This window comes from Oncorhynchus mykiss, chromosome 4, assembly GCF_057628025.1.
Source record: "Oncorhynchus mykiss isolate SJ-2025 chromosome 4, ASM5762802v1, whole genome shotgun sequence".
NCBI classification, from domain to species: Eukaryota; Metazoa; Chordata; class Actinopteri; order Salmoniformes; family Salmonidae; genus Oncorhynchus; species Oncorhynchus mykiss.
Genome location: NC_143025.1, coordinates 18,996,460 through 19,021,204, shown reverse-complemented (window position 1 = coordinate 19,021,204; position 24,745 = coordinate 18,996,460). Strand labels below are relative to the sequence as shown.

The 24,745-nt window shown below is 46.5% G+C and overlaps 1 protein-coding gene across 3 annotated transcripts; it reads left to right on the top strand.

Moving 5' to 3' along the window:
- The first annotated feature begins 464 nt into the window (after positions 1-464).
- On the top strand, positions 465-24,461 carry LOC110521437 (zinc finger and BTB domain-containing protein 7A). Of its 3 annotated transcripts, XM_021598982.3 has the most exons (5): positions 504-596; positions 1,225-1,456; positions 11,372-11,923; positions 12,607-13,523; positions 17,074-24,461. In XM_021598982.3, exons 3-5 carry the CDS (start codon positions 11,450-11,452, stop codon positions 17,489-17,491), a joined length of 1,809 nt encoding a protein of 602 aa, XP_021454657.1. In that variant the 5' UTR covers positions 504-596; positions 1,225-1,456; positions 11,372-11,449; the 3' UTR covers positions 17,492-24,461. The 3 variants fall into 3 exon arrangements, with proteins under 3 accessions (XP_090087471.1, XP_021454657.1, XP_021454658.1); XM_090231345.1 differs by lacking the exon at positions 1,225-1,456 and having other exon boundaries at positions 465-596; XM_021598983.3 differs by lacking the exons at positions 504-596; positions 1,225-1,456 and adding an exon at positions 1,811-2,644.
- The last annotated feature ends 284 nt before the right edge of the window (positions 24,462-24,745 follow it).

Below are 24,745 nucleotides of genomic sequence, written 5' to 3'. Positions count from 1 at the left end.
TAAAAATGGCTGACATCATTTGACCTGCCAACCAGAAGGGAAAATTAACCAGTCTGATGGTTCGCTAATTATTTAAAACTTGTATGAAAACTGTATAGTTCAATCGTTCAGATGTACAATGTATTGGATGTTAAACTGCAGTACTGTTGGCATACTGTTGGCATAGCTGTTATTCTAGTGTAAATAGTTTATATAAATTGTCCGTATAGCATGGGTATTCAAAAACCTAATGGTTTTCTGTTCTACCTGATAATGAGGTGCACCCACCTGGTGTCCCAGGTCTAAATCTGTCCCTGATTTAAAATGGAACAAATCCAGTGGAACACCCTTCGAGGTCCAGAGTTGAGTTTGAGGGATAGAATATAAAAAATATATACGTGTTTTGTCTGATTGTGAACTACCTCTGCTACCTGCTGTAGTGCTGACACTGCCCTCTAGGCTGGGTGTGTGTTACTGCCTCCCCCATGCTGTCACAGCATGCCTAGCCTAGTTCTTCTCACAGTGCCAAGCCATGCCACACTGTGTGGGGTGCAACAGATTCCAGTCAGACCAAGGAGACACCGGTCATGGCTAGCTGTTTCATCACAATACATAAGGTAAGCCATTTCACTTCATACATGATAATGTGTTCATACTCCGTGTGATGCCTGTTTAGAGTATGGAAGATCTCCATCCCACTCTGACTGACTGTCCAGGTGTGCAGTGTAGAACATTTTAAAAAAGTGCGTAGGCATGTTAGAAATCAGTCAAAATGCGTTGTCCTTATAAGAGATATAAAGCCGAACGATTGGATTTTGACTGGTGTCTTACACGTCACCTAAGAAGCGTTGGTAAAAGTGGGATTAGTAGGACGAGGTGAGGCATGTTCTGTGTAGTCTTACCTGTAAAAGGTACAGGTATTCTAGTACAACGTGAGAAGGGGGAGGGAGAGATTGAGAGTCTAGGGGGTTACTGGCAGCCCCTGTGTCCTGGAATGTACCAAGGCTTGTTTTTGGGGTGGGACACTATGACCTCAGGCTATGGGATGGGTGGGTGCGATTCGTTAGAAGAGAAAAGACTAAGGTAAGAACTACAATCAGTTCATGCCCAATTAATATGGACTCTGTTGTCAACTGTACCCACAGCAAGACGATGAAGTCAAGTGCTCATTTTGAATTATGTCATTGAGATGACAAATGTCCATTCTTGATCGCAGACAAATCTCTCTCTTATTTTTCTCCCCAGAGAGGAGAGCAAGAGAAACATCTAGTGGAATGCTGTTTCTTTAAGAGAGAGAGAGGGTGAGAGAGAGCGAGAAAGGGAGGGACCTCTTTGCCCTCCAGAAACCAGGAAGGGAATTGAGTTGATCTGCTGGCGCTTGGTTAGCGCATACGGGGCTTTGAGCAGCACGACAGTTAGAGAGAGAGGGAGGGAGAGGAGGGCTGACCCATAACAAGCACCACCACGGCCATCGCAGGTGAGCTAAAAGCACCCCCGCTTACACCCCGCTGTCCGCCCAGGGCCTGTCGACCGGAGGGAGCAGGCACAGAAGGAGAGGAGAAAGGAATGAGGGAGGGGGACAGAGAGAGAGAGAGGAGAGAGCAAGAGGGGAGGGGAGGGGAGGGGAGGGGAGGGGGGGGGGGGGGGGGTTGTCGCAGACAGTAGTTATGGATATGTTTTTATTCCTGGTAAAATACTTATCTGATTCCTGCTTTTACCTTTTTGGGGATGATTCCGTTTCATTTGGTGTGTTTGAGGCATTAACTTTTTGGGCAGGTGGAAGCACTTAGAGGATGAGGTGGATGGGATGTTCAGGGGGGGGGGGGGGTTCTGAACAAGAGAAAGGAGGAACCAAAAATAATTATGTAGAACAAGGTACGATGACAAGCAAATGACAACTTTTCAGAATTTGTCATTCACTAAGAAATCATGCTTGGAGGGAAAAGTTACAAGCAATGTGTTTAAATATATTTTTGCTGGGTTGGTCCTTTCCTCCTGGTTTGGAATTGATCAGAATAGAAATGAGTCTTTAATTTGGTCAGGCCTCTTGAAGTGTGTTTAAAACGTAGACAGAGGGGTAGTCTTACTGAATACAGTGTTTGACTGTGACGGTTCTGGCCGAGAGCCTTTTGTTAGTATGCAGCACGGCCCTGTTTGATGGCTGATCTGTACTTTTAATACCTGGCATCCTGCTAGCAACATACTGTAGTGTATAATTCTGCCCTGAGTGCTTACGTTGGAACAGGCTTGGAGCAGTGGGGGTGGCGAGGGACGGAAAGCTGGGACTCGTAGTTCACAGCAAGGGCTGTGTAGCAGGTCAAATAGCATTTAAGGACTCTACATCCCAGAGTGCCTTGCCCTTGGCCATACAGAAAAGGGAACAGCTGCCAGCCTATCCCAGCAAGGAGGTGTGGTGAGTGAGCGGCTGTCAAGCCAATCACAGACGAGGAAGATATGCAAGAGCAGTGGGCTGAAAATAGAGGGGGGGAGTAGGTGTCTGCTTGTGTGGAATCAGGCAAGGGCTTGCCTGTATGACTAGGGCCACTCGGAAGTTTCCTGTCTGCAAAAGCTCCAGTACTGAGGCAGCAGGCAGGGCCCTACCCAGACACGGAGACAGGAGAGCCGGACAGGGCCTGGGGAAGGGACACGTGCTTCTGCCCAGCTGGTAAGAGCTCAAACTGCACTCTCTCCCCTGACACTGAGGAAAGAGAAAGGAGGAGGAGAGCTGAGGAAATAAATACCAGGTTCTCTCTCTCTGTGTGTGTGTGTGTGTGTGTGTGTGTGTGTGTGTGTGTGTGTGTGTGTGTGTGTGTGTGTGTGTGTGTGTGTGTGTGTGTGTGTGTGTGTGTGTGTGAGAGAGAGTGGGATGGGGCTTCAGAGCTCCTGACCCACTTGCAGATCATTTTTTTTAAGATGGTAAATAGGGCACTGTTCAGAGCAGGTAGATCACATCATGTTTATAGAGACTGTTGTCTTAAAGTTTGGGGAATACACACTGTGACATTTTAACACTTTCCTTACTGGGATGATTTAAAATGAGGATGATCTAAAATAATGTGATTGTGTGTAATGTTAATGGTGTAATGGTTATTAATGGTGTTATTAATGTAATAAGTGAGTCTGCTACAGATGATATATCCCTCCTTACCCTCAGGCACAGCTGTGACATGATGGAAGAAAATGTGACACCTCTTGTGGACAATTTCCCCTCATTAGTGAAGTGTAGAGAATGAGCCGCCACTGGAAACTTTGCCCACTGCCCTTGGGAACTCCTGTATTAGTTTATTAACTTTCAGTTGTTCTTTTCCCCGGCTGCCCACACCCTCCTTCAGTTGTTCTTCTCCCCGGCTGCCCACACCCTCCTTCAGTTGTTCTTCTCCCCGGCTGCCCACACCCTCCTTCAGTTGTTCTTCTCCCCGGCTGTCCACACCCTCCTTCAGTTGTTCTTCTCCCCGGCTGCCCACACCCTCCTTCAGTTGTTCTTCTCCCCGGCTGCCCACACCCTCCTTCAGTTGTTCTTCTCCCCGGCTGCCCACACCCTCCTTCAGTTGTTCTTCTCCCCGGCTGCCCACACCCTCCTTCAGTTGTTCTTCTCCCCGGCTGCCCACACCCTCCTTCAGTTGTTCTTCTCCCCGGCTGTCCACACCCTCCTTCAGTTGTTCTTCTCCCCGGCTGCCCACACCCTCCTTCAGTTGTTCTTCTCCCCGGCTGCCCACACCCTCCTTCAGTTGTTCTTCTCCCCGGCTGCCCACACCCTCCTTCAGTTGTTCTTCTCCCCGGCTGCCCACACCCTCCTTCAGTTGTTCTTCTCCCCGGCTGCCCACACCCTCCTTCAGTTGTTCTTCTCCCCGGCTGTCCACACCCTCCTTCTGTTGTTCTTCTCCCCGGCTGCCCACACCCTCCTTCAGTTGTTCTTCTCCCCGGCTGCCCACACCCTCCTTCAGTTGTTCTTCTCCCCGGCTGCCCACACCCTCCTTCAGTTGTTCTTCTCCCCGGCTGCCCACACCCTCCTTCAGTTGTTCTTCTCCCCGGCTGCCCACACCCTCCTTCAGTTGTTCTTCTCCCCGGCTCACCTCAAGTAGCCCTCTTGGCATTGTGTGATTTGTGTCACAATGTATTTTAGCCTACTGTCTGTCTCTGTCCTGTCCGTCTGTCTGTCTGTCTGTCTGACTGTCTAAAGACGTTGCAGGAAACATAACTCATTCTAATTCACGGATGCATATTTCTGGCAACCCATACTTGTTGGACTTGTTTTGAAGTGTGTGGGTAAGAGAGAGAGGATGGGGCATATTGTATTGTAATAAAGACACCCACAACTGAGAGGTGTTTAGATAGCTTTCAGAGGCAGTGTTTTTAAAATTATTCATCTGTCAAATGTCAAAGTGTTCTGATGTTACTTTTGCTACCCCCGAGTACCAATTACAAAAGGCTGCACTTACTTTCAGCCTGAATAAATTCCACTAAAAGGTTAAGTCGGGACGCTCCATGTTACCCACAATAGCATCCAGGGGAATTGCAGGGGACTTCAGTGGCTGTGGGTAGGCCCTAGACACCACCCATCAATTTGGCGGTGAGCATGTTGAATACAGTTTGATATTCTTGTATGTTGTGCACCATAATGCCCCAAACTAGCAGGTCCACAGTGACAGGAGGAGACAGGTTGCATGCATGCTTACTGACAGTCTTTGGAAGGCCTCATTTTGGGGTAATGTTGCTTTTGGGTGGTGCACTGAACTATAATCTGCCCCATTTATTAAGGGGGAACTCCCCTTGTCAGCAGCAAAATGTCCCACTGTTCTTGTCCCAAGTAGACAGGCACACAGACATGGCTCTGTCTGTTGTGTTGTTGTTGTGGAGTCTGGGGGGAGTGATAGGGGCTGTCCTGGGCCTGCTGGGTTATGAAGCAGCTCACATAACCTGATCAAATTAGAGGCTGAGATGCAGCCAGGGTAAGAATAGACCGTTGTGTTGTGAGTGGGACTTCACTTTTTACACTTTCCTTTTACGCGGTGGGTTGTCTCCAAGATGTCACACATTTTTGTCTGAGTAATCTATTGTCTGAGTAATCTATTGTCTGAGAAATCCCATGTTGACCTTGGTACTACGTATGGAGAGAGGAGTGGAGCTTATGTCTCCTGTGATCAGAGGGTAGCATATGACAATCTCATGGCTGGTGAGTTCCTGTCTCATTTCCAGACGTTGTTCTAGCCTTCTCAGCAGGCTGAAGGGGATGTGGGCGATGTGGTTGGCCAGCAGGGGCACAGCGCAGTGCAGTGTCTGGAAGAGAGAGAGAGAGGGATGGTCATCTGATAACAGAGCGGGTTCTGTTACACGCCTGTCACAGACACACAGGAAGTCCTCTGCACACAATGCACAGCCGCCTGCACAGAATGGCGCAGGGCTGAGGGCTACTGCTGCTGGGCCTGGCTCTACTAGGGGTGCAGCTGATTTTTGTGCTACTGTGAGTTTGGATCCACTACTTCCTGACTGACAATATGGCAGCGTTAGGGAAGTATAGTTCCAGCAGTAGAAGAGGTTGTGTCTCTGTTTGAAACGGTGCTGCCAGATTTGCAAGTCTGTTTCTGGACCAGCTAGCTCAGGCTGGAGGAGGGAGGCAAGGAAAGCCAAGTAGAGCCTTCACTTTGGTTTACTTTACTTTGCTAGGAGAAGGGGGATGGTACTGTAAACCCATACAATAGTCAGTTATTGATTCCCGACAGTGGCTCTCCAGCTATCTCTTGATCTCTGGGGTAATGGTACCCTTAAAGAACTTAGACCTTTGATATGAAATCATAAAAATCTCCCTCTTCCTCTTGCACTTAACCTTTATTGACAAACATGATATAAGGACTTTATATAATGGTGTCTAACCCCTCCTGCAGTGTGAAGGGTTAGTTTCTTACAGGGGCTAAGAAAAGGTTTCTCGAGTCTCAGACACTTTCGAAGTGCATTAAATGTACAGTATTCCTTGGGCTGATGTCACGGTTGTGAGTTTGTTTAAGATTGCCTCGCCCACTACCTTTCAGTCAGGGGCATTGTGTCTGATTCTTGGCAGCCGTCTGCCGTGTTTCAAGTTGAGCAGCACAGCCCCACCTCCAGTTTTATCAGTTGTTCGCCCTCTTCCTGCTCAGGACCTATCAGGCTTGTTATCCCGGGAAGCCTGGCAGAAATGATTCACACAGCCACACTAGGCCAGGCTCAGCCTCAGTCAGAATCATGTTCTTCTTGGAACTGGCCAGCCCCTGCCCCCCTCCTCCCCATAGTATTTCTGATTATCCTGTAATATCCTCTGTGACATGACCTTGAACCCTGGTGACCCCGGTCCAGTGATTCCCTTTCTCTGGGCTCAATCAACAGGGGGCTGGTCTTAGCCCGTGACAGTCAGCCAGGGAAAGACAACCTGTTTGCACTCTTGCTGTCTAACTATATCACCCACCCTATGCTTCTATGAGTTATACCCTAGTCTACTGTAATTGTTCCAGTGTGGTTGGAGTTAAATTATTCACAGATATACCACTGATCCCCCACACACTTGCACTGCTTGTTCTGCTAAGGATGCTTGTTTTCTGGTTTCTGTGTTGCTCCCTTCAGCAGGGAAACAAAGAAGTGTACGGTTGACTGCTCTTCAAAAGCATCATAGCAAAACACTCAGTTTCAGCGACTTTCATTTTGGTCATGTAAGGAACACCTGAGCTTGTTGTGGGTAAGGATGATAGTCATTTTACTCCAGGAATGAACGGTATGTGTCAGACAAAGACTGTAGCTTCTTTGATCCTGGTCCCTGTTGACCTGAGATTATATTTCCAATATAACGCACCACCCAGTGTATTACAGGTTTTATAACTACCAGTATAACCACACGGTGTCACTGTATTGGTCATTAAATAAGAAGGGTTCTATCTAGGACAGAAGCCCATTTATCACAGTCAAGTGTTAAAAGCCAAATAGACAAAGTTCAATAGAACTGAAACAAAGTCGATGTTCAGCTCAGTGTCTTTCATGGGATCGTCCCCGAAATCTAATCTTGATAGCTGTTCTCCACGTTTGCTGGGCACGCATGGTGGTGGTGGTGGGGGGTGGGGGGGTGGGGGGGGGGGGGGTGTATGCAGCAGTAAGTAGTGGTTTGACTTGCAAAGCAGCACCCTGTGCGTGCAGAGTAGGATCTAGTGAACTAGGCAGGCAACGCTGGATCGGTGGTGGCCCTGGGAACTGAGACGTTGGGGACACCGTGTGGCACTGTGGCCGCTGTCACCCACAGCCATGAATAAGTGATAAGGAATGTTTCAAGCCATGAGTAGGTGTCAGGATCAGGTTTGTTTGCACTGTTGTTTCCTCCTCTTTCTCTCTGTGGGGCTCTCTGTAGGTTCATCCTGGCCCCGGCCTCTTCTCCTCTCCCCCTAGCTCCTGTGTACGAGACAGGACACCTGCATGCCTCAATGGTGACTGGGCTGTATGAGGTAGCCTATGAGACTGTTTTTAACTTCTCTCAGCCTCCACAGATCTGCGTGTGACCCAGGGTCGGGCGTGTATGTCCTGAGGATAATGTGTAAGCAGGTTTGCACCAGGGGCCAGCCCAGCAGCTTGGTGCAGTAAGCAGCAGCATCAGTGAGAGCAGGTTGACTTGGCTGAGGTCTCTGTGGGCTCACCCAGGATCTATTTCCACACTGTGAAGGACATGACCGTTAACCCTGCAGTTGCCTTCTCCGACTCTCTCTCTCTCTCTCTCTCGTCTCTCTCTCGTCTCTCTCTCTCGTCTCTCTCTCTCTCTCTCTTCTCTCTCTCTCTCTCTCTCTCTCTCTCTCTCTCTCGTCTCTCGTCTCTCGTCTCTCTCTCTCTCGTCTCTCTCTCTCGTCTCTGTCCTCGCTCCCCTCCCTCAGCATATTCAAATGAGAGGTGGAGGATAATCAAATGTTCCCACGTCAGACAGGGCAGTTTTATCAGAAAAACAATGGGAGAAGTTGTAGTGGCGGTGTGGTCAGGTGCATATAAAATAGTAGGGGGTTGAAGGAGAAAGAAAGTGCTCTAACTTGGCTTGAGCCGAAATGAAAGGGCATTGTGTCATCAATAAAAGACACAAACTACTCCACATGGAACCAAGTGGGGCAGTATTATTTCCATTTGCAAGCTTGTTTGTTTTAAGATTACTGCAAGACAGATGTACTGGTTTACCATAGTAAAGCATTTAAATGTCACACATTATGAGGTGGCATGATTGACAGGTCTTGTTAAGGATTTTTCCTCTTTGTTGAAGGATTGGAGTTAACATCAGAGAAAGTGCAATTAGGTTTCTAGCACTACCCAGAGTTGACTTTTCACAGAGTGTTACCGGAGTATGACCTGTGGTTAGTGTTGCTGCGGTGCCAGATCTCTAGGTGTGGAGAGAGGCGTTGCTTTGTGAGGAGGTGTGGGAGAGAGCCAAGCAGGCGAGAGAAGAGGCAGCCAGGTTGAACACAGCTAGTGTATATACCAAGAGGCTTAATCTGAAGGAATGTCATTTGAATGCGTTGCTCTTATAGAGAATAATCCCACTTGCCTCACCCCCTGCTGGGTCTCCCTGGCAGATGGAGAAGGGTGGGGGGGCTTTATTTAATGTGTGTGTGTGTTTGTCTGTGCTTGTGTAAGTGTGTTTGTAAATGGACAAATCAGGAAGGACTTGCGTTGCCGAGCCCCCCTCCCCCGCGCAGTGCAAGCTGCAGTCGATCATTTTAATCTTACCCACCCCCCACACACACACACACGTGAGCGAGGGGACAGCCTTCCTGAAACTTGGCACACAGTAAAGGGTGGGGTAACCGGCTCAGACCGGATTGACAACCTCCCTTTTTAATACCTTTCCCTCGCAGCTTGTGCATGTCCTCCTCCTCCAGTGAGGTTTTTCCACGGGGTCTGTAACCTCCGCCCCACTCCTCCCCCTTTCCTAACTGACACAGAGCGACGCACAGGCTGCTGTACAGTCCCGGCCCTGCTCCTCCTCCCAGCATGCACTCTGATCCTCCCTGCTCTCCCTCAAACGGCCCTTCACTCTCTCTCATGGTAATAGGTTCAGCAGTGGGCCAATACATCCAGCATTACAGATACAGCATGGATGACAGCTGTTTCAACACTATGTATGGGAGATGTTGGCCAAAAAGGATGTATGCCATAGCTATACTGTAGTTTCTATTAGATTGGTCTGTGAAGCCAGTATGTCGGCTGTTTGTCAGTGAAATCAATGGTATCTGTAGTGTTTGTATGGTGGTGATGTTACAACATGGCTCACCTCCAGGCCCTTCAGGCTCTTTAATGAACTCTGGGGCCTGGTGTTGTAGAGGACTGTAGTGATGGGCTATTGGCAAGAGAACTCAGCCGTTTTGAAAACTTTCAGTTCTTCAGCTAAACTGGCCAATAGGAACTGACATGATTTAATTTAATTGATCAACAGTATCAACTTTTATACCACGTTGGTTCTAGGGCTGTGAAGATACCAGCATTGTAATGTTTTTTCCATGGCAAAAATGAAAACACGAAGCAGTTCACTCTTTGGTCCTTTTAAAAACATTTTGTGGGCTATAGTTTGGAAAATAATTAATCTGACTCTGGATGACAACATAATGATGTTTGTTTCCAACATTAGGGTTTTTTCCTAAAAAGGTCCTTGCCATTACACATAAACGAGCATCGCAATACTGGTATCGTTCCGGACCTAGTTAGTTCAACGTAATTTAATTGAAAGGACGTGGAATAAACACTAATTCAACCAGTGTGTGCCCAGTGGGTATTAATGGCACGCCACATTATTGTGGCATTAGTGAGCAACATTTCAACACAATATTATTTTCATCTATACTCTCAGGTGTGAAGGCACTTTAAATTACTTTCTTACACGATTTCTGAATAACCACTAGCCCTTACCCTGAGGCACTTCTTATATATCTGGGTGGATGGAAAAATTACAGAGAAAAGATCATTTGAAGATCATTTACTGCGTTTCTATATAAGGAGAAAAAAAACGTTCAAATGCTGTTTAGAGAACAGCAAAAACAAGCTAGTGTAGGTTCATTCACCTCGGTCCATCTAGAAACACACAGCCTATTAGGAGAGCAGGCATGGTGGGAGGAGCTATAGGATCATGGACTCATTGTAAAGACTGGAATGGCATAGATGGAACGGTATCAAACATATGGAAACCACATTGTAGACTCCGTTCCAGTAATTCAATTCCAGCCATCACAATGAGCCCGTCCCCCTATAGCTCCTCCCACCAGCTATTAGCTATACCACTGTAATGTTATACTCCTGAAATATGAGAACTGAATCACACTGACACCTAGCATCAGCGACTGTTCAGTCAGTTGTAATGATGAATTGCATAAAATCATCAACTCTTTACATATCTCTTTTCTCAAATTACGTAGCGTTCACATTTGTATTCCGAGCCATTACTAATCAAGCTCCGCACAGACAGACGTCAATGGAGCACATAGATGATCGTATTATCAATCATTAGACTATTACTTACGGGGCCTCCAAAGTGGCGGCGTGGTCTAGAGTAGTCGCTACAGACCTGGGTTCGATCCCAGACTGTGTCCCAGACGGTTGTGACCGGGAGACCCATGAGGCGGCACACAATTGTTAGGGGAGGGTTAAGCCGGCCGGGAGGTCCTTGTCCCATCGCAGTCTAGCGACTTCTTGTGGCGTGCACGGTGCATGCACGCTGACTTCAGTTGCACAGTGTTTCCTCTGACACATTGGTGCGACTGGCTTCCATGTTAAGCGAACAGTGTGTCAAGAAGCAGTGCGGCTTGGCAGGGTCGTGTTTCAGAGGACGCATGGCTCTCGACCTTGGCCTCTCCCGAATCCATACTGGAGTTGGACATGACTGTAACTACCAATTGGATATCATTTGGGGAGATTGGGGTCAACAAATAGAATATTATTTACGATTCTGTATTAATATCAGCGATGTGGTGGTAAAAAATGATGGGTAAACTATAAACTCCATGTGCTGCTAAAATGGCAAATCCGGGGGCGCAGGCGAACATAACGAGCAAACCACTGTTCATGATTCCATTCTTTTGCAAACAAGCAGGCGCGATTAGAACTCAGTCCTATGAAGAATACAAATGTTCTGAGCTTTGAGCAATATTTAGATTGATTTCCTTTAATACAAATATATATTTTGTACACAAACTTTTTTTCAAATTTGAAAAAAATACAGTGGTCCGGACCTCAGTGTCCTCAAATGTTTGTAATTATGGCCATGTACGTGGTGCTATTACCATATTGCTACTGTAATACCTACCAAATCCCTAGGACTTTGGGCTAGGAATTGAATTGGGCATCTGTGTATTGTGTTTTAAAGACTGAGAACTGATTCTCCCCTCCTTTTCTCCCCCTCTTCTTCCTCCCTCAGACAGGCAGACGGACAGACGGCAGGACGGACACGCGGGCGGCGGCTGTGATTGGCGGCTCTGCGGCAGGCTGGTGGAAGATGTCGTTGGGAGCCGGCGGAAGGGGCGGGCGGCGGCTCAGGGGCACTGGGGGTGGAGGAGGAGGGAGAGGGGAGGTGGCGGAGGAGGGCCTGGTGGGCATCCCCTTCCCCGAGCACAGCGCAGACATCCTGGGCAGCCTGAACAAGCAGCGCCTCAGCGGCCTGCTGTGTGATGTGCTCCTGGTCAACCAGGAGAAGGAGTTCCCCGCCCACCGCTCGGTCTTGGCCTCCTGCAGCCCCTACTTCTACAAGCTGTTCACCTCTGGTCCAACTGCCGACCAGCAGCACGTCTACTCCATCGACTTTGTGGCGGCCGAGGCCCTAGGCGCCTTGCTGGACTTTGCCTACACAGCCACGCTGACCGTCAGCCACAGCTCCGTGGGAGACATCCTGGCCGCCGCCCACCTGCTGGAGATCTCGCCCGTCCAGGAAGTCTGCACTCACCTGCTGGACACCAAAGTGCTCTCCCCGCCGGTAGGCTGGTCATCATGACAACGCTAACTTACCAACACTCCGTCAGCAGTCTCTGTCTTACCATTAACAGTCTCTGTCTTACCATTACATCACAGGCCTCGCATCAAAATATGGTCACTTAACAAACCTTCTTATCCAAAGTTTCTGAAAGTTAAAATACATGTATTCAGTATGGCCTCTGTGGAAACTAGTCGAACCACTCTTGTTTTGAGTTGTTAAAACTATTGTGTTGCAAGTGCCATTCTGGAGCTCCATCCAAATGCGCCACCACAGACCACGTACCACACAACCTCATCGCGTCACGCTAACAAACTAACACTCAGTCATCGGTCTTTGTCTGGCCATCACATCATGCTCTTTATTAGTGTGTCTCTCTCACACACTGCCAAACACACATCCACACCCTGGGGTCACAATAACACTGACCTCAAAACATTTACCCATGCTAAGCCAACCTCAGTCTCTGAGTCTCAGGACAGGGTGCGCTTTCACAAGCTGCATTCTACAGACAAAACCTATCGCAGTTAAGCTACAACATTTGCATGGCGGGGAGCGTGTAGAATAGCAGTAGCATGGCCATGTTCATAGTCATATATGTTTCTGTTGTGTGAATATGATATGCATGTGTCCACTCACATTCTATTAGACATTGTATGAGTGTAATGGAATCCTGTTTATCGTAGGCGGGCAGTGAGCGAGGAGAAGAAGAGGATGATGATGAGGAGGAGGGGAAAGGTGGAGGAGGAGAGGTGGAGCAGGGGAATCGGCTGCGGGCCCAGGAGTATCTACAGTACTTCCAGAGAGGGGCCCACTGGAGCAGCAGCTGCAGCACGCCAGAGCTCAGGGACATGCCCACAAACCTGCACTTTAATCATGGCAATGGGGCCCAAAGCAACGGGGCCCCTGGGGGCCCCAGAGAGTACTACTCTCCCCTGGACCTCGCCCTGACCCAGGCCCCCACACAGGACCCTGAAGATGAAGAGGATGAGGATGAGGAGGACGAAGGGGAAGTGGAGCACTCTGAAAGTGGCAGGGACATGCTGGCCTGGGCCAGGGGTAACGGAGGGGGGCCAGGGGCCTCTTTCTACGTCCCAGCCCAGAATGGACATTTTTACCTCCCAACGAAGCCCAAACTGGAGACGGAGGAAGAGGGGGAGGAAGAGGGGGGGCGGGATGGAGAGAGGGGCTCGGCCAGCGCCCTCCTGCAGAAGATGATGGACTCCATCGAGAGGCAGAAGGAGCGGGCCGCGGCCGGGGAGGAGCTGGGGGAGGGAGAGGACCCGGACGTGGAGTTTTACTTGAATTACTTTAACAGCACGCAGCACGAAGATGCCGCTGCCGCCGTCTCACAGGGACTGCTGCCCCTCTGGACGGCACGGGGCGGCTCTAGCCGAGAGAGAGAGAGGGGGGGAGGAGAGAGGGGAGGAAAGGGAGAAGAGAGAGGGGGCGGAGGGGAGAGGAAGATGCGCTCCAAGGCCTTCCAGAAGTGCCCCATCTGCTCCAAGGTCATCCAGGGTGCAGGCAAGCTACCCCGCCACATCCGCACGCACACGGGAGAGAAGCCCTATGAGTGCGCCATCTGCAAAGTGCGCTTCACCAGGTACGCCCCAATTAATGCATTGACCACCCATGTCACATCTACTCATGGTGAGGAGGCGTGATGGAGCAAAAACAAGACCACTGTTGTCCTACAGCCAAGGACAGTCTTACTTAGCATGAGCTATGTTAGCTTAGCCAAATGTTTGCTCTCTGTCAATTAATTAATTTACTAATTAATGTACTATCCTGAAATTAAAGTGAGAAACATAGCTGAAAGCATAGTAAGTCAGTTAAGAACAAATTCTTATTTTCAATGACGACCTAGTAACAGTGGGTTAATTGCCTTGTTCAGGGGCAGAACAACAGATTTTTACCTTGTGAGCTCGGGGATTCTATCTTGGAACCTTTCGATTACTAGTCCAACGCTCTAACCACTAGGCTGCCTGCCGCTCTGATGTCCCCTATCTATGTGGTAATGTAAATCATTTTGCCAAAACCTTTCTGGAAAATGTTAATCAGAGATGAACATGTTTGATATTTCATCTAGTGGAGGGAATCAGGGTGTCATGAAGACGTGTTTTATGAAGACATGGCTCATGGCAAAGTCCTGGAATGTTAACAGGTGGTATAAAAGAGGGTTGTGACACGTTATCTAGGAGGAAGCTGCTGTAAAGTTTTCTGTTCTGATACTGACGGGGATTACAAGCCGAGCGGTGCCCTATCTGTGCCAATGCCGGAATTTGAACTTGTGATCCCTGGTTTTGTTGATTATTGCCCACGACAAAACCGACTGGACCTCTCTCTCCTCTCCCAACCGACCAGCCCTCTCCTTCTCTCTCCCCTCCAAACCGACCAGCCCCCTCCCCCTCTCTCCCCTCCCAACCGACCAGCCCTCTCCCTCTATCTCCCCTCCCAACCGATCAGCCCTCTCCCTCTCTCTCCCCTCCCAACCGACCAGCCCTCTCCCTCTATCTCCCCTCCCTCCCAACCGACCAGCCCTCTCCCTCTCTCTCCCCTCCCTCTCCCAGTCCTTAGCCAGCTAATGAAATCTGTCTGCTAACAGTCAGGCTGCCCAGCTAGCTACAGGCCAGGGTGGACTGCTAGATTAGCGCGCTGTGTCGCTGGTCTCCCTGTATTTTAAGAGCACTACCTCTTCCTTGAATCTATCTTCTTAATGAATGAGTCAATGGACTTGCATTGGAAATAGATGCACACTGGAAATACCCAGGACTAGGGTTGCAAAGGGAGGGTATATTACTGGAAATGTTTGAAGTTTACCAGAAAGCTACCAGAATGTTGGTAACTTTCAAAGAATATATTTAATTTTATCAAATGACATCTAGTGGGCTTTTGGGGTACTTCAGATTATCACAGGTGTGTGTAATTATCTCTGGCTCTCTTGTGTGGCCTTATCACATGTAAAATATATTTTTTAAATAAATACAGAATAATGACAAAGCTATAATACATTATTCTGAATATAAACCATCACCTTAGAATTTAATATGAGGGTTTCCACATGACATATCCTTTATATATACATATTTTGATATACCCTTTGCGCAGGCGGGCGAGCCTGATCTAAATGTGCTTGCTTCTAAATGCAGCCTATCGGCAGTGAAGTGGGAAGCGGGTGTTGTAATCTTAATCCTATTTGATCAGGGTTACGAGTGTGCTGCTTTCGTACTGTAATAAACCACTCCTGTCCTTTAAATATTTCACCCTGTGTCACTGTATGTGTGTAACCATGGTAGCAGTAGTGCCCCTATGTGGCTTGTGTGGGTGCTAAGTAGTTCTCTTAACTCCGGAGGTTTGTTTAGGTGCACTCTGGGTGCTAAAGGGCTGGATGGCAGAGAGACAGATATTATGACTGGGTGGGTAGGTGAGGGAAGCTGAAGGACTGATTCAAATCAAATGTTTTATTGTCACATGCACTGAATACAACAGGTTTAGACGTTACTGTGAAATGCTTACAATGCTGTTCAAGAAATAGAGTTTAGAAACTAAAGTAAAAAATTAAATAAAAAGTAACACAATAAAATAACAATAACATGGCTATACGTATGCAGGGTTACCGGTATCGCGTCAATGTGGGGGGGTACAGGTTAGTCGAGGTAATTTGTACATGTAGGTTGGGGTAAAGTGACTATGCATAGATAATTAACAGTGAGTAGCAACAGTGTAAAAACAAAGGCGGGGTCAATGTAAATAGTCCGGTGGCCATTTGATTAATTGTTCAGCAGTCTTATGGCTTGGGGGTAGAAGCTGTTTTAGAAGCCTTTTGGTCCTAGACTTGGCGCTCCGGTACCGCTTGCCATGCGTTAGCAGAGAAAACAGTCTATGACTTGGGTGACTGGAGTCTTTGACAATTTTTAGGGCCTTCCTCTGATAGCGCCTAGTATATAGGTCCTGGATGTCAGGAAGCTTGGCCCCAGTGATGTACTGGGCCATACACACTACCCTCTGTAGTGCCTTACGGTCGGATGCTGAGCAGTTGCCATACCAGGCGGTGATGCAACCAGTCAGAATGCTCTCGATGGTACAGCTGTCAACCTTTTTGAGGATCTGGGGACCCATGCCAAATCTTTTCAGTCTCCTGTGCGGGAAGCCTCAATTAATAAAGTAGAGGGGCCTGAACTTGGCACTAGTAAGGTGTACAGCTAGCTGTCCTACTTTTACAAGATAGCACTTCTACAGACTGTAATCCTAAAGTGTATGTTTTGTCTTCTAATTTAATTTTACTGAAAACTTGCTGTTGATGTTTTAAGAGGAGCTATTGACCCATTGATTAGTCTCTGACCCATTGATTAGTCTTACTTTTTTGGGTTTGTCCAAAAAAGTGACAAGAGAAACTAACGCTTCTGCAACCCTTAATCTAAACTAAAGGTTCAATAAAGAAAATATACAGTTTCGTTCACAAGCATTTTTGTTTAATTGAGTTTATTTCCACTTTCCAGTGTTATATGTGATATTCTTTGAAGGTAGCGGCACCAGAAATAGATTTCCCCTGAACCTAGCCACACTGTCTGTGAACGTTGAGCTCCGGGCCAGGTCTCTACATGTACTTTGAGAAATGGTGTAGATAACTGTAAGTGAAAAGTGTGAAGGAAAAAATAAAGTAAAAAATAGTTCTACAAGCAAAGAATCCTCAATTCCAGCATGGCTGGACCTTTACAAGGCCTTTCTTCCACAATATCCACACTTAAGACCGTGTGACCACTACTATTATTTTCCAAACTTTTGTATTTATTCCTGGCCTGTCCTCAGATGACCTTGCTGCCATGGCAGAGTAAACAACCTGGAAGAGGTCCATTAGGTGTTATAGTGAAGGAGATAGACACAGGGAGACAGACACCCTACTTTAATATCACATAACAATATGTACTGTAGCCTATGTTGCAAAGTAGCGGAGCATTTTCTATTTTGTTTCAATGTCAACACAGACATGTTTTAAATGGACATTTTTCAAGATTGTGATTCTTAGCCTATCGTTTGGTTAATGGTTGTAGTTTGCTTCTTATTTTAACGACCCTTGTTGCTATCGGAGTTCCTACTGTACTAATCAATTCTGTTGTTTTTCTGTACTGAGCCTCTGTGTTCTTCCTCCGCAGGCAGGACAAGCTCAAGGTTCACATGCGTAAGCATACGGGAGAGAAGCCTTATTTGTGCACGCAGTGTGGTGCTGCGTTCGCCCACAACTACGACCTGAAGAACCACATGCGCGTGCACACAGGCCTGCGGCCCTACCAGTGCTCCAGCTGCTTTAAGACTTTTGTGCGTTCAGACCACCTGCACCGCCACCTCAAGAAGGACGGATGCAATGGCATCCCCTCCCGCCGCGGCCGCAAGCCTCGTGTGCGGGACCCCGGGCTCCTGGAGGTCCCTGTGGGGCTGGCGGGCCCCGGCCCTCGGAGTGGCAGGGGGAGACGGCGCATGGAGGCGGCTTCAGCTGCGGCGGTGGAGGGGGCCTCCAGGGCCCATGCACACAGTCCTCAGCCCCAGGAGATGGCAGGGGAGCCGGGGGACTGAGACAGGGAGGGACGCTGGACGCCATATTCATACTGGGACCCTGAGGGGCCGCCACCGAAACCAAGGGAGAAAAGAACACGCTATGAACAACGGCAAACAAAATAAACACAACAACTAACTATTCCTCTATATACCAAATCAGGGTGTCACCAATCTAATATTTTCCGTTTATTTTATCCCTTTGCTTTAGGAAACAGAGTAGACACACACACGAGTCAGCGTTCTGTTAAAGAGCAAAGAACGCTTCAAATCACACCTCCATGATGTCTCCTTTCTGGGTAATTTCTGTCTCATCTGGGTTTCTGTACATTTGGCAAAAGTGCTTAAGCTTATGTATAACCAAACAACAGAAAAACCTGAGAAACTATGCAGTTAAAATAGATTCTATTGGTTTGGACTTCATAGCCTTTAAACTTTGAGGTGTCCCACATCTATTGGCTGCTGCATTGGTGAACGGAGTGTGATCTCTCATATTCAGATGGAAAGCAACCGATCTTTTTCTATTCTTTTGCATTTCTACAATGTACAGTTACTATAGAAATAGTAGTATTGTCAGAATATGACAATATATGCAAGATTAACTCAACCACACCTCTGATGCAGAAATAATCATTGTTTTCAAATGCTCCAGAAAGAATCAGACAAGGATTTGATTTAAGTGTCACTTACTCTTTAAAATATATTTTTAAATCTATGGTTAATCTTTTTAAAATGTTAAATGTCGAGTTGAATCCACGTTTGGGGGGGGCTCTTCCATTGCAGGGGTAAGGACCGCAAGAGCAGGGGGTGTGTTTCTAAAGCACTACTATGGTCATGTTGCCAGGTGACCACGTCGTTGACTACCAATCACAACCCTGACATTTCAGCCTTTCTATTTTCTTTTTGATTTGTCTTAATTTTTTTCCGTTGTTTGTTTCTTGTTTGAGTTGACTGCTTTGGGTACTTGACACTTTACAGTTGTATACATGTAGATACGTTAGGCGCTGATTATATTGGTCCCTTTTTAATGCTGAGATATATTAGCCTACCAATTGGGGTTTCCTTCAGCTTGATGTCAGATTTCTCACAGAGTGAAGCTTGTGGGTAAAAGAGAAAAGAAACTGTATGAATGTTAGAGTATATTGAATTGAGAAACCCATTGGTCCTAAACGTAACACTTGATTGAGATGTATAGAGTTACTGCCCAAAGAAAGAAGAGTTACTAGCTATGTGCTTAACTTTGTGCAGTTCTGACAGAATCTTCCCTGGTTTGAGGAGAGATGGCAGTGTCTAACCAACAGCAGGTTGAAAGAGACCAAAAGCAGGGATAGACAGAGATGAGATGAGCACCTTTTTTATACGTTTGCACAGCTTTACTAAAGATATCCAACAGAGAGATGTATATTTAAAGGGGGTCGTCAGGGAAAGGAGGTGTGTAATAGTGCGTATTCCAATCTTTTTTTTGTCCTGGGGACCACGAAAACCACGAGGCAACCTGTGTGGTGAAGAGAGCAATAAATACCTGTCCAAGTTGGGAGGCCAAATAAGTGCGCAGCTGGGTGTTGGGGGATGGGTGGCGAGGGGAGGGCGAGTGGAGGGGGATTTCACAATGTCTGTTGCATTCCAAAATATAATCTCCTCGGCACAGCCATGTTTCCAGGCAGAACGGGTTCAAATCAGGCCTTCTCTCTCCCACTTTAGTCCTCCAATGCCCCAAAACCAGCCTGTGGAGTGCAGGGTATTATAGAGCCCTGGGTAGAGAAGGTCTACTCAGTGGCTGACTGGACTGCTGCTGGGTGTTTGTGTGTGTGGCAGCCAGGGTCTTTTCTCTGGCCACATCAGTGCAGTGTGACTCACTCACAGACGGGCTGGGAGTGTCAGCAGCTCCTCCAGTTGTGGGCACGTTCAAACACGCTCCCCAAACTGCTGGCGCACTAAAAACCAGGCAGACACTAAAGTGGGCGAAAAACACGAGGGCAGCCACTAGGTGTTGCTCTACAGACTTATGACGTGTGTTCGGTATGGGCCACTGGCTCACATACATCTGGACATGTTTGTCTTGGTCAGTACACTCTTAACCACACAGAGGAGAGGGTGCCGTGCCAGTGACTTAGATCCAATTCCCCTGCCATTGCTGCAATGCGGTGTCCTGAGTATCAGTCCTTTGCACCTTAATGGGAAAGAAGCAGGTTCTGAATGCACTTTGTTACTGAGAAGGGCACTTTTGTCAAAGAAACGGGTACTTTGAAACAAAGTAAGGCGAATGAGCTTAATATCCCCAACGCAAGTGCTGCCGTTAAGCTTGTTTTCTGGTTTTGTTCAGTTTTTGACGACAAGCTGCCAAAAAAGAAAGAAATGTATGTGCGTTTTGGATCTTAAGAGAATTCCGGCGGGTTCAGAAATGAACATGTTGGGTTTTGTGACCATACAAACTTTTAAAAATACAAAATAACCCCATGTAACTGATTGCACTTGAAGTTAAGTTTTGGTTAAAAAAAAATATATATATATATATAGACTATATATATATATATATATATATATATAGTCTATATTCATGTCTTAATGCAGAGCAGGGGACGAGTGGAGGGGGTGGGGCCGGAGTGTGTGTGAGTGGTTGTGCATGGCTGGAGGGTCTCAGGGCAAGCCTGGATAAACAAACTATCTCCACCCATCTGTTCACCAGCTCCCCTCTCATAGCTCCACATATTATCGCAGGGAAGAAAACACAGTCAGACACCAACTCCAACTGCACGGCAGTTCCATCATACACATACTATTTTCCAAGTAGTGGCTAACTAAGGGGTGTGGGAGTATACTTGAAACATCCACACACCCTAAACCATCTTTTCCATCGCTTTTCACCGCTTTGTATTCTGTTGCAATCTTTATTTCCCTGGGATTTGTTATTGAGCAGTTTGACTCCTTTTAGATGAATGTATTCATTAGTCTGTCAGTGTGGACATCTACAATGATCAAGTCAAATACTAGGAGGTAGTAAGGGGTGGTTGATATGTATAGCCTGAATGCCAGGAGCTCGGTGTAGGGTCATGTATATGCACAGGTCTGATGAAAGCCATAGTTCGGTAAGGTGTTAGGCTTCTAAGTTACCCCTCCCAAGCATATGTAACCATTTAAACGGGTGACATTCTTGGGCCTTAGTATTGTGATTTCAAGTTGTATTCCTATTTGATTTCTTTATTCTTTGGCTAAGCCAAAATTGACCCAGATTGCACATAGGACACACTTATAGAGATATGCCCTAGTTGCTCTTCATGTCTGGTGTATAAATGAAGGTATGAAAGTAATCCCAGACATTATATCTAGAATGAGACCGCCTCTGACCAAGCCACACACCAACGAAGCCCACCCCCTCTATGTATGCAGCAAATTGTGTGGAATCATACACAACATTTACTTGACTTCACATTTCTCCCTTTATTTCTGTGGACTTTACAATGGTGGAGATGGAATAGCTTGTCCTTTATGTCTTTATGTAAAAAAAAAAAACATCTTAAAGGTTCTGCTACAGCATTCCTTCTTTTTCTAACCAACTTTATGGCTGTTTTTGTGTGGGTGGGGGTCAGGGTATGGGATGTGGTTTAGGGAGGGTGGGGTATTTTATGAAGTCGGGCAGAGGGGTGTTTTGGGTGGGGTTGGGGATATAAAGCCTGATAGCACTGGAAATAGTGCTATAGCTGAGACAACAAGAGTTTGCACTAAAGTCATGTCCTTGTCCTGCTAAGGGTAGGAGGGCATGAGACCTCAGCAAGGCCCTTGAGTTTCCATGAGCACAGAGTGTTACACACTCAGCGGTCCAACACACAGAGGTCATCCATTCCCCTAACCAGCAGACTTGATCATGTAAAGGTTCTTCTGAGAAGTATACCAACATTAATTAACCAAACCAAAGCAGAAAAATACTTTGATAAGTCATTGCACATTTAAGCTGTCTTATCATGTTGAATGTATACAGCAAAGCCTAAAGGTGCTTTGAAAGTTGTAGAATAGTTCACACAGAGGAGACAAAAGTCATGTAACTACAGCGAATCTGAAACTCTCCCTCCATGTTTGAAATGTTGTAAACATTCAGACCCTATATATAACTTATATAGCTACCTCTGGGAGGTAGTATGACAACCCTCTGAGCAGTGTGTTCAGCAGCAGTGTCTAGATAAATTCAGGTGTCCTTTAGGTAGAGTGAGTGTTCTCTGGGACTCTGTGGCCTTGTCTGAGGACTAAGCTTTGTTTAATGGGTCGAGTAGCAGGCTGGGCTCTGTTTGTCTGTCTCGCCAGGTGGACATGGGATATGGGTGAGAACGTGACTTAAAACAGAAGGAAAGCAAGAACCCCTCCCTCTTTTTAATTGTAGAACACCTTAATCTAACTTCCTAATGGTCAGTTAAAACATGTGGATGTTGAGGAGTGTGGCTGAAAATCTCTGGTGAGCCACTCTCAATCAAACTCTCACTGTATTGTTTGATCAAACTACTATGACTTACTTATAAATGGTGAACCTATGACCTAATTGTTCTACTGGTTGATGGTGTGGTGTAGTTCTCTGCTACTTCCTTGCCCTATGTTCCCATGGTCCTACTCCTGGTGAGACCTCCCAGGCTCAGCCCCTGACCTCTGTTACTCCGACACACGCTACACTGACAAGGTGTCTCACAACTCCTTCAAGAAAAGACTTATTGTTGGTGTTTATCCAAATCGTCCTGTTTTGTTCCTAAGTTATTAAGAAAAAGAAAAGAACATATCTGAAAGCATTAAAAACTACGCAAAACATTTGATAACAATTATAACTGTAATAATCATAGAACAGGAGTGGGTAATGGTGGTGGAGGATATGTTTTGTTAGTGGTGCTGCACACCTGAATGTCCAGGCTGGTGAAGCACAGCAAGCTGAGGATGACATATGTAGTATGGCACAATGCACAGCGTGGCTCTGGCACTGGTACAGCTATCCCTGGGGCCTATCAGAGGCTATTGGCTGGTTGGTCGGCCAGTTTACTGTAGGAGTCACTATCTACGTCAGTGGGGTACAATGGTTTGCAAAAAGTGGGAGAGACCAGATCAGGGAAGTTGTGCTGTGCAATGGTTCAGGTTGCCCCTTCTTGTTGTGTTTCACTGGGAATTATATGATGTAGCAAAATGGTGGACGATATAGGGGAGTCACAGAATTGGTGATGGGGAAATTATCTACTTTTCTGTTAGTGCTTCTCAGGTGGAAAGCAACACTGCAATGCATTGCGTTTCAATTTCTGTTTCTGTTCAGTTTGTGATTTGACCCCAGTAACATCCATTTGGACAATTGCCAAATTGTACCAATGTTTAACAAAATGTTTCCCAGAACGTAGATCGGGGAAACATTTGGTTCCCCATTGCCATGTGACTGTGACCCCTATTGCTTTACCTAATGTTGATTCAATGGCTTGTCTGTGGGAGGGAGAGTGCTGAGAAGTCTGTGTTAATCAGGTTGAAACATGCATAAAAGTATCTGGGTATGAGAAGCACAGAGGGGAGGGTAGAAGGGTGGGTTCTCTCTCCAGACCCTGGTTTCCATATCTCTAAAGACAGGCCTTTGATTAGAGATCACAGGCCCTCAGCAGGGGAAGCTGAGGGAGGGAGGGAAAAAGAGACTCACTCGTGGTTTAAAGCCACCAACCAATAGAGGATACATTCCATAACTTCATACAGTAATTCCCGCTTTTGAGTCTTGGCGTGGGGAGACGGAGGGGGTGGAGGGAGAGGAACAGTCAGCGTTTTACAGCCGAGTGTTTCAATCTGTCCATTCCACCTCCTACCACCCCCAGTCTGACAGACAGACAGACAGGCAGGCAGTGAGCTCGGCCTCTCGAGGCTTGGCCGTCCGACTGCCTGAATGTCTCAGCTTCTGCGATTGTAACAAAGCACTTTGCGAAAGGCCATCCAGAATATTGTTTGCTGTTTTTTGGGGGTTATTACTATTGTTATTATTGTTTATTCTTGTTGATATTTTTATTTCATTATGGATTTTTATTTAAATGCAAAGCTACATGAAAATGAGAACTTGAATATTTGATATTTGGGTTGAAATCCATTCGAGCTACCGCCCCACTAGGCCATACATACACCTCTGGCATACACACAGTCTCAGCTAATAGATGCAGCTCAGTGGGGATACACTCGGAGTGAAAGGGTTTTAAGGCAAGGTCTCCTTCATCTCCACATACAATCTCTTTGGAAAACAAGTCATATAATCTCATTGGGAGAGTTGCGCTGCACAGAAACTTCCATAACAGTTGAGAAGCTTTCTGAGAAGGCTAACTGGGTAGTTCTACTTAATGTCAAACATGCAGTACTTTGTAGGTTTAAAGCTCATTTATTTGTATCTCTCACGTCACTTACACATACTGGTTCATTAATGTATGTGGTGTCTCTTTGCTGTACAATAGTGCCCCTTGTGTAGCTAGAGTAAATTGCTGGATCTGGTATCCTCAAATCATTCTGAGACATGAAAATAGGAACGACCAAATTTTTCAGTCAAATCAAAATTAGTTTTAGCAAAATAGAGTAGTATGCAGACATGTAGCAGAGGTGTGAGGGAGAAGAGAGTGACTATCCATTGTAGATTGATTTCTAACTGTAAAAATCACTATCCATCCATTCTAGTTTAAAACGCAGGGGCAGCAGAGTATTCCCTGTCTGTCAGGCTTGGATGCTAAAAACCCTGTCCTCTTCAGAAAAGTCCTTTTCATTAACATTGTCTGTCAGTGTATTTTGGAAGCTATACAGGGCTATGCAGGGGATAGGTGGTTCTGGAGAATTTGCACTTTTGGCTACAAAAATAAATTGTATTGTATATGAGACCACTAAATCCACACCGTCTAAACCATATAATTCCATTTGTTTTGTTCTGTTTTTCTCTTTGTAATATATCCCAAAATGTCTGGCGTCCTTGGTTGAAAGAAAATACGATCTTTCTATTAAAAAAAAACAATGGTTGTGACTTGTTTGTCTGCATGCACATGTTTGTTTATAACTAAGAATGGACACTAGCAAATGCATTCAAGAGCAAGCCTCTGGCGTTTGTCATTTTGAATGTCAGGCAAATGGTTTCTGTCTCTATTATTTTGCCCACACACTAAAACCACATCAGATAGCCTTCCCAAGTATAAGTTTCTCATCAAATATTATCTAAAAACAGCTAATAGTACTGCAATAGTTTGCATAGTTAATGAATATGTATTTGTACATTCAGAATGTTTCACTTTAAAATTGTCCCACTGAAAA